The following is a 10,318-nucleotide window of genomic DNA, read 5'->3' as shown; positions in this document are numbered from 1 at the left end:
GCTCTTCTCCTCCTCGCTGGACAGCAGCCTCTGGAGCAGGGCGGGACAGCAAGGAAGACTTGACCTGAGGCCCTGAGCCTCCCAGCCCTCACCGCCCAGGGGCGCCCGCCCGCAGCCCTCAGAGAGCGTGGAAAGCTGCCGCTGCGTTTGGACAGCTGAGCGCTGACCATCTGACAGGCAGTTATGAAACATGAAAGGCCACTGAGTTAATGCCAACTCACAGCAACCCTTAAAAGCGGATCCTTGGGGTCCAGGGACACCACCACCCCAGAGAAACCTTTTCTCCAGGTAGGCCCGAGTCGAACGTGGACAGGCTGTGGGGCTTTACTCTGGTCCCCAAAACCAGATCGAGAGGGGCGTGCGCCCAGTCAGGACAGAGGCTGCCCTGGCACGCCCGCCTGTAAGCGGGGCCCCTCTGATGGGTCTCAGCATCCAGCCCCAGCAGCCGCCTCTCCCACGCCCAGGAGAGTCCTCCACACCCACCATCCCACCACGCCCCATGTAACGGATGCACTGTGCCACACATTCCACTCCTCGTCAATGTGGAAGCGGTTTTTAGCAACTTCGGAAAGGTCAAGCAGCAGTGACATCCCAGTGGTAGGGAGGGGGCTGCTCCTCAGAAGAGGGCTCCCATGACCACCCACCCCACTCCCAGGCCCAGCGCCGAGGAGGAGGTCAGCGTCCTCTCAGATGGCGAGCCTCCTAAATCAACAGGCTGGTAGCAGAGACCCAGGTGGGGCCAGGCCAGGGTGCCTGGAGACAGCCTTTAAAGTCGCCCCCACCCCACACGATAGGGTCAGGGAGTCCCTGCTTACCTTCAAAGCATACTCTTTACCACTGCCAAGGTCCTGAGCTTCGTAGACAAATGCAAACCCCCCTGCAAGATTAAAAAGGCCACATCAGTTCAGGGCCGGGATTTGATGACTGCCGTATTCAGCGAATGGCGAAGAAAAGGCGCTGGTGGAGGACGTGTGAGGGAAGTGCCCTTGCCCTCGTGGGCAGGGTGGGTTTCTACACCAAGTACAGCACCAACTCCTCTCGCAAGGGCTGCTGGGCCTGTTCTGTTTCAGACACAGGGAGGATGGAACCAGCCAGACAGAGATCCGTCACAGCCCGGGGAAGTGGGGTCACCAACAAAACCAAAAGGCAGCTCTCTGAAAACAAGCTGGGGACACGGATGAATCCCAGCTAGAATACTTGAGGAAAGAGCGTGCCGAGAAAAAACAAGCTCTCAAATGAAGAGCACACCCCACCCTCAGACCCCAAAGAGAAACCACTATCCAGGGAAAACTGACCTGGAAACAGAGTAGGTGGTGGCGACCCCCAGGGACTGAGATCACGCGAGTGGACAAACACGTTCTTAGTCAAATACCACAAAGCAACTCTGGTTATGGGCACACAGGCCAATGCGACACGGCCAAGGGCCCATCTGGTTAGCAGCCCAGCCCCTGACCACTGTGCCATGGGAGACTGGCTCAGAAAAAACGAAGCCATATCACAGTGGCCTTATGCTCACCGCAAGGTCAGCAGCTGGAAGCCCATGCGCTCCTCCAGAGAGAGAGGGTGCTTTCTACTCCCTCCTGTGAAGAAAGAGTCAGGGTCTCGGAGACCCAGGGCAGCCCTCCTGGGTCCGTCCCACAGGTGCGGTGAGTTGGCATGGACTAGACGGCAGGGAGTCTGGTTTGGGTGCACACAGAGCCTCAGACGTGTCCCCAGCAGCTGACTCATACTCTCCACGCTTGGCGACAACCCAAATGTCCACCAGGAAGCAGATGAGGAAATAAATGGTGCTGCAGCCCCAGGAGGGACCACCGCTCAGCAAGAGGTAGGAGGAGGTACATGCAGCTCTGAGGGTGACTCTCAAAATTCTATAGTGAGCCAGAAAGGCTCAGGAAAAGGGGATTGATTATATACATATGATCTCATTTATAAAACGACTCTAGCAAACCTACAAATCTATGTTCGAGAAAGCAGAGCTGTGTTTACCTGGAAGGGGAAGGAGAGGCAGAGGAAAGGATTACCATGTGGCACAAGAGAACATGGCAGATGAGTGGATATGCTTGCTACCTGGGCTTCAGTGATAGCTAAACCGTGTATCAAAAACCCACTGCCCTTCATTCCATTCCAACTGATAAGCACAAAAACCTCACTGCCAGAGGCGATTCCGACCCACAGAGACCTTACAAGACAGGATAGACCTGCCCCGGTGTGTTTCTGAGATGGTAACTCTCTATAAGAGTAGAAGCCTCGTCTTTCTCCCAAGGAGCAGCTGCCGGTTTTGAACTGCTGACCTTGTGGGTAGCAGCCCAACATGTAACCACTGTGCTTCCAGGGCTCCTATAGTGATCCTATACCCTATAGTGACCCGAAACTACACATTTTTATGGGAGCAGACAGCCTCATCTTTCTCCTACAAAGTGGCTAGTGGGTTTAAACCATCAACCTTGCCATTAGCAGTCAAGCACCTTTCCCACAGTGCCACCAGGGCTCCCTTTATGCAGATGCATACGTAAGGTCAGAACACTGTATGTGCAGTTCTTTATGTTGTACGTCACTTAGACTTGGATTCAGCTGCTAAAAATTAAAATACAACCAATGAAAGAAAATCAATGCAACAGAAAACAAGTAGAGAAGACAGACAAAACAAAAAGGCCCATGTCACAAGATCGCAATGAGCCCCTGAAACGGGTAGCATCCCTACAGACCCGGCCAGTACAGAAAGCAGATGTTCGGACAACTTCCTGTCAGTACATTCAGGTGAGGGTTTAAGTGAAGCTCATGAAAAACACCAGCTGCCAAAACGGGCACAAGGAGTAGACCCCACAGAGTCCCACTTCAAAGACGTATGAAGCTGCCTCAACAGAAAACTGCAAATTCCATGACACCTTTGAGAAATCTGAAGATGGTATTCAAAATCTTCCTTATGCGAGACCGGGAGAAATATTCCACAGCCCGCTTTGTGAGGCCAGGCTAACTAAATGCAAAGAAGGATATAAAAACACATCTGATCAACAACTCACTCACTGCCATCAACTTTGAGCGACGGTCTCGGGCAGAGTGGAGCTGCCCCGTGGGTTTCTGAAGCTGCGCATCTCTGAGAACAGAAAGGCTCACCTTTCTCCCTTGGGGCGGCTGATGGCTGAACACTTGGCTTGCAGTTACTAGTGCCACCCATAACCCACCAGGCCTCCTTACATCACTCATTACCAAAGACATACAAGTTTCCAACAGAAGATTACCAGTCAGTCTGCTCTGGTAACACAGAGTCAAACCAATCAATAAAAAGCAAATGGAGTTTTAGCCCAAGAATGCAGGGCTGGCACACCATTCAAAGATCAATCCCTACAGTGGCGGCACGCTGGGTTACACATCCAGCAGGTCAGTGGTTTGACCCCGCCAGACGTTGCATGGGAGAAAGATGGCCGTCTCCTTCCATAAAGATTACTGCCAATGGGGTAACATGTCCCAAAGGGTCGCTATGAGTTGGCATCAACTCAACAGGACAAGTTTAACAGGGTGTTACACCACAGTAACAGAATTAAAAGCCACCAAATCATCTACGGTAAGTAGATGTCAGCATTTGTCAAGATTCACTACCCACCTCGAATTTTTAGAATAACAATACACTGACGCTCAGCAAGTTAGAAACAGATGGGAACTTCCTCCATCAGAGAAATGATGGCCCTTCAGAAAACATCCCACTAACCTGACTCCCTAGTGCCTTTTTTCGACGATCAGGACCAAAGCCAGGCAATACAAATTAAAGCCACAATTAGATGGCCATGGCACAATGGCCCAAATGAAAAAGTGACCGCACTCAATGTTGGTGAGGATGCAGAGAACAGAATCATTCATTCACTTCTGGGAGGAATATAACACAGTATAGCCACTGAGAAAAATGTGCTGGCCGTTTCCTTGAAAACTGAACATGAGCTACATACAGCCCTTCAACCACACTCGCCCAAGAAAGGGAAATGCAGGGCTCATGCAGCAAGCACAAATGCATGACTCTTTATGCCGGCAACACCACCAACAGCCCAGACACGAAAACCAAGCCAAGTTCCCTGCCACCGGGTCAGTAATTCTGAATGTTATCACCCTCAAATCATCCGTGGTCCGTGGTTAAAACAAAGTATACAGCATCCAGTGTGGGCTGACCACGAACTGAGATACATTCAGGGCACTGTGTGAGTGAAAAAAGCCAATCACCTTACCCACTGAGACCAGAAGAAACTGATGGTGCCCAGCTTCCACCATAGAACGTTTGATCAAAGATTCTTTTTGTATGTTGTTGCTGGTTTTGTTTTGTTTTTTGGCTGTATATAAAATCCAGGAGAGGTAAATCTATAGAGACAGTAACTGGATTAACAGTTTCTTGAGGTTATGGCCGGAAAGGCTTGGGGAAAATGGGGGAGTCAGCCCTGGTGGTGAAGTGGTTACACGTTGGGCTGTGATCCACAAGGTCGGCAGTTTGAAATCATCAGCAGCCCCGCAGGAGAAAGCCAGCTTTCTACTCCCGTAACAGTTACAGTCTCGGAAACCTAGCGGGGCACTGTGAGCGGGCACTGTGCGATGGCAGTGCACATTTTGAGAATGACAAGAACAAGAAAGAACATGTTCTAAAAATGATTGCAGTGATATGTTAACAAAACTGTAAAAATAAATTTTAAAACAGCATCAAAGATTCTGTTACACAGAACCCGGTCAACGAGGGGAAAATGTAAAATTTTCAAATTCTGAAGACGGAATCATTTCCTAAAACTTCTGCTCTGAGATCATCTTTAAATCAAAACCTTTAAACCAAAAGATAGCCCCTCAAGTCTTCTGGAAACCAAGTAAACCAAAGCCCACCCCCTGCCATCGGGTAAATTCTGGTGGCACTGTAAGACAGAAGGGAACAGTCCCTTGGGGTTTCCAAGGCTGCACATCTTTACCAAAGCAGAGCCTCACCTTCTCAAGTGGAGAAGCTGGTGGGTTTCGACTGCTGACCTTGTGCTTAGTGGTCCAACAGGTAACCCACAGTGACCTACAAGACAGGGTAGGACTGCCCTGCGGGTTTCCAAGACCATAACTCTGTTGTTGTTGTTGTTAACGCTATTAGGTGCCAAGGAATCAGTTCCAACCCACAACCACCGTAGGCACAACAGAACAACACAGTCCAGTCCTTTGCCATCCTCACTGCTGTTCCCGTCTGTGCCGTTACTGTTGCAGCCACCGTGTCCACCCCTCTCCCCCAGGGTCTTCCTCTCACTGACCCTCTACTTGACCGAGCAAGGTGTCCTTTTTCAGGGGCTGGCCCCCTCCTGAAAACATGTACAAAGTTCATGGCCAGATGAAGTCTCGCTCTCACCATCCCCGCCCCTAAGGAGCATTCTGGCTGTACTTCTTCCAAGGTAGATCTGTTTGTCCTTCAGAAAGTTACGCGTAGTTCTACAAAAACAAACAGGCAAGCAAACAAAAATGAGCAACCAACTGAACACCTCCTGGAACTGCTTGCTTGGGGCTTCACAATCACAGCAGCCATCTTCCAAACTTCTTGGCACAAACGAGTGAGCCCTTCTAGAGTGACAGCCATTGCACGGAACATCTCAAGTGGTATTCCACTGCCTCTGGAATCTTCTTCTTCTCCAATTGCTAATCATATGCTTCCACCTTAAATGCCACATGGTAATCTGTTTTGGAAAAGTGGCTCTGTGTATTCCTTTTTGTTCTGTTGATGGTTCCTGTGATGCTCAGTTGTTGGCCCATGGAATCCTTCAATGCTACAAGTCATGGCTTGAATTCTTTTCTTCCGTTGTTTCAGCTTGAGGTGTGCGGAGCATGCTCTGCCCTTGTGGCTTCCCAATTCCAGGTCTCTGCGTAACTTATCACCTTCTCTTCTCGAGTTGCCTTTTGACATTTTCTCTTTAGCTTTTACTGCCGCTTCTCCTGCTCACTTTGTTACTCTGAGCTCAAGGACAAGTTTCAGTCTTCTCTGACATCACTTTGGTTTCTTTCTTTCTTTCCTGTACTTTCAGGCCCTTTGCTTTCTTCAAGTATGATCTTCCTGGTGCCTTCCACCGCTCGTCTGGTCTCTGCTCACATCTGCTCTGAGGGGGGCGTTTCAAGAAGAAAGGGGTTCTGCAGTGTACTCTCTGAGTTAGGCTTTGAGTCCAGGGACAGGCACAAAGGAGAAACAGGCTAATGAAACGATCCAAAGAGACGACTTGAGCAGGTGACTAAGGGGCTTGAGGACCAGGGGCTGAGTCACACTTGCTATGTGGCAGGAGGGCGAACTCCTGGGTTACTGTGCCACTTTCACACCCAGGAAACCCGTATCAGCTGCTATTTGATGAGGTTCTTGACACCCCCCACCCCCCACCCCAAGCCCCCCTTCTTCCATGAAGCTAGTTTCAGAGGTTTCTGCACCTTCCTGAGGTCTGCCTGCAACACAGATCCTACAACAGTCAGTCTGCACCAGCCATTTCCTGCCTCATTCACCAACCCAGACAAGTCAAGCCAGGAGCCCTCGGGAGGGGAGTCCAGGGGGCAGAGGGGACACAAGGCTAGGTCTGCATTGGAGCAGCCACTGGAGCGCGTGTGGACTCTGCCCTCAGTTCTGCATTGCAAGGAAAATACAAGTTTCTGAGGAGTCGCAGGAAGGTTGTGCAGGAAGGTTGTGCAGCGCCCTCACATGCCACTGATTCCTCTGTGTTACATAGTGTCCAATCAAAGGACTTCGTGATGTGTAACACCAGTCAAATACAATGAAACAGGCTACATCCAGTTGACAACTGTATTTAGTAGCACTGTGCCTGGTGCGGTTGTAGGTTAACTATCAGGCTGCTAGCCCAAAAGCCAGTGGTTCCAAACCGCCAGGCACGGGGAGGGAGAAAGACGAGGCTGTCTGAGAGCAGACAGATTCACATAGGTCTCAGAAACCCTGCACGGGACAGCGACGCATCAGAACCTACTCCATGGTGGTGGGCATGGTCTGGGGACTGAATGACCACCTTACATGGCATGCAAATGCTCAAAGCTCAGCATTACCTGATATTGCCCCTTACGCCAAATCCAGCACACAGGTGAGCTACATGTTACCAGGTGCCCTCGGCACTGCCTTCCTGAAATGAAGAGCTACCTCACGGTGCTCTCTCACCCTGCTCACGCCCAATCTTCCCTGGCACACACAGACACTCACAGCAGATTGTTTCGGACTGATACGCATAATAGCGCCTCATCAGACACAATGAGAGAGGTCACCCTGCATCCACAGCCACACACACCACTGCTTTTGTGGAATACAGCAGTGCTCCAGAGACCAGCTCCGCCGACCTCCACAGCAGTACACTCCAGCCAGCAAAACCTTCCCACAGTGCTACTCCCCAGGCCCGGTTACCCTTCCTCCAGACCCAGTCCCCAGACCCAGTTGCCCTTCCTCCAGACCAGGCCCCAGGACCAGTTACCCTCCCCCAGGCCCAGGCCCCAGGCCCAGTTGCCCTTCCTGGAAGAAGGAAGCCACAGAGACGTGCATCTCTACCTCGAATCCCTGTGGCCTAGACACCTCTGATATTGTGAGCATTGGGAACTTGCTTCTTGAAGACAATATGGACTTAGAATACACAGGGAGAAGAAACTACAAAGCTACCAGCCTCCGATGCTCTGTCCCATTACCCAGCAAATAAAAAACCCAAACCCATCACCTACCGAGTCGATTCCAGCCCATAGCACCCTCGTAGCCCGGGTAGAGCTCCCCACAGGGTTTTGGAGCCTGTCATCTGGGGAGCAAGCAGCCTCAGCTTTCTTCTGTGCAGCATTGGTGAACTTGAACCTAACACTGGCTTATTTCCTCATTTCGTTTTCTGAAAGAGGCTTCAGAATGCTTAGTGGCTATCAAGTTTAAAGGCAGGCCTCTGGCCCAGCCCCACACAATTGGCTGGTTATTTTCACTTCCGACTGACTGGCTTACAAAGCCAGCGGTAGGCTTTGGGAGGCGGGACAGGACCGCAGCCTCTGGCCACATTTCCTGGTTCCTCTTCCTGGGTGTCCAGGGATGGGCGGGGCCTCCAGCTGAAGGCACAGCTTCCCACCTGCCTGCCTCCTGACACACAGCTTCTTCAAGGTCTTGCAAGGTGAGCTGGCACCTTCTTGGCCACCCGGGCCCCTAGCCCTCAGCACCCCAAGAGTGGCCTATAGAACTCCCCTAATCCTCCCATTCCTTACTGAGCCTCTCTGTCCCTGGCGCTCTCCTTGATGGACCAACCCACACCCCCAGCTGTGATCAACCCCAACAGCAACCCCCCCATCCCCGATGGCGACCCTCACCCCCAGAGGTGACCCAACAGATGCCCCCTTGATGTATCCCTTTCCCTCAATACCCACCCCCGGAGGTGAGCCTCCATGCCCCAGGGAAAAGCCCCCAGCACCGAAAGGCCATCTCCCAACCACACCACACCCCAGCCCTTCCCCATCCCCTCCCGGTGAGAACCCTGCCCGAGTGGCCCTGTGGTCCCTGGGGCGGTCTGCATGCTCTAAATCTCCCCAAAAGCAGAAGGCAGGTGCACCCTGCCTCCCCAGATCTTCAGCAGGAGTGTCCCCAACTGGGGAGCCTCTTTCAGGTCTGCAGGGATAAGGGGGGCCCTCGTGGCAGAGGGGCTGGCCAGCCCCGTGGGGGTTCTCAGCCAAGCATCCTGATCACCGTTGGGGGGTGGGGGAAAGAGCATCTAAGGGTGCTGAGCCAGTCCTGGAATGCAGGTCTCCCTGCTGCACTAAAGGAGACCCTCGTTCCTGCAAAGCTCTGTCAGCTGGAAGTGGCCAACACGGGTGGGCGGCAGGACCGTCATTAGTTTACACTAATTCCCAGACCTCGATCCACCGCTCCGGGAAAAACGACCTACCAAGTCACACCCTGCAACACAAACAGCCTCAACTATCACGGAACAGGCCGACGCTGTGGCTGCGACAATGGGCTCAAACACAGGGACAAGTGTGAGGACGGTGGGGCCGGGTGGTATTTCCTTCTGTTGTGCAGAGGACGGGAAACGACTGGTGACACCAGTCAACCACACGGTAGCACACCAGTACCACATGTGGTAGGTATGCAGAGCAGTGACAGCCCATGGGAACAGTGCCACTCCTGGGAAAGGGCAGACGCTCAATGCTAGTCTGGCTTTCTGCCCATTTTTTGTTCTAAAAGCAAACATCCTCTTCGGCTTTCTCCCGTCTGCATTTGCAACGTGGGGATGTCTGTGGCTACGTGAGACTGGTGAGTGGGGTGACCTCTCCTGAGACCCTCTAGCAGGGATGGAGGTGAGCTTCACCTCCAAGGTTCCACGGGGCTCCACCCTGCACTGTGGGTGCAGAGCTGGCTGCAGGTTGTATCCCCGCTTCAGCGCACACACCTGAAGTCAACCGTGAAACCTGACTCACACCTGTGTGAAACATAGCCTGAGAGGAAAGGCCTGCACCGATGTGATGGGAAGTTCCGTGTGAGGGGAGGAATGTTCAGGAAGCAAAAGGTAGCGTGCGGAAATGGACGCAAGCAAAGACCGCTGAAAACACCCCAGGGGACTGACCTGTTGAACCTGTCTTTCCCATGGAATGTGTGCTCGGTGGGAGGCGGAGTGGGGAACAGGTGCAGAGGCACACTAGGGCTCTGGGGCACCCAGCTGAGAGGGAGGGGCTTATCATCACCTCTAAGTCTCAGAATTTATGAGAGCTAGACCCTGCCATCCAGAAGTGGGAGCTCGTCGCCATCCCCATCACACCACGGACTTACGTGTGAAGTAAAGGGACCCAGCTTACCCCGTCAGCCATAACCTGTCACCTTCAGACCTCAGCCCTTTCAGTTAAGATGACCTTGCCCTAAACCTGGCCCCCTAAATCCGGCCACGAACTACCCAGCCCCAGCCCTGCCTTGGCACCTGCAGTCACCGGGAGGTGACCCGGAGGGCGTGGCCTCGGCGCTGGCTTCTCAAAGCAGGCCAAACAGGGAAGTGGTGCCCCTCCTACCATGCCGGCCCAGATTTCCGACCCTCGGGCGACAATACGATCCTGCTGAGGAGACAATCCCTGTCCCCCCGAGTTGTAACTCACGCCTGGGGTAGGGCGAGGGGGTGATTTTCCCAGGCCGGCCTGTCCCACGCCCTCTAGCTGGGCCGACCCACGTCCCCAGCTGTGATTTTCCTAAACCGACCTCCTCACCCAAGCCCGACGGCGACCCTCGCCACCGAGGCGGCCCGGGCCTGCAGCTGCCCCCGGCCCGCAGAGGCCTTCGCCCCGTCGGTAACCGCGGGCCAGCACGGTCCCATCCCCCTCCCGGGGACGGCCCTACTCCCAG

The 10,318-nt window shown here is 53.2% G+C and overlaps 1 protein-coding gene across 1 annotated transcript in view; it reads right to left on the bottom strand.

The window, feature by feature from the left end:
* GAK (cyclin G associated kinase) overlaps positions 1-10,318 on the bottom strand; it is a 62,190-nt gene that overhangs the window by 51,479 nt on the left and 393 nt on the right. Inside the window, exons 2-5 of the mRNA XM_045289477.1 lie at positions 10,183-10,308; positions 7,687-7,753; positions 816-877; positions 1-30 (exon numbers count right to left, since the gene is read on the bottom strand). Coding sequence (XP_045145412.1) covers positions 1-30; positions 816-877; positions 7,687-7,753; positions 10,183-10,308 — 285 coding nt within the window. The remainder of the gene's footprint in view (positions 31-815; positions 878-7,686; positions 7,754-10,182; positions 10,309-10,318) is intronic.

This window comes from Echinops telfairi, unplaced genomic scaffold, assembly GCF_000313985.2.
Source record: "Echinops telfairi isolate 266 unplaced genomic scaffold, ASM31398v2 ScPeMD7_28;HRSCAF=97, whole genome shotgun sequence".
NCBI classification, from domain to species: Eukaryota; Metazoa; Chordata; class Mammalia; order Afrosoricida; family Tenrecidae; genus Echinops; species Echinops telfairi.
Note: the sequence above shows the minus strand (reverse complement) of the source record. Positions and strands in the feature narration are given on the sequence as shown.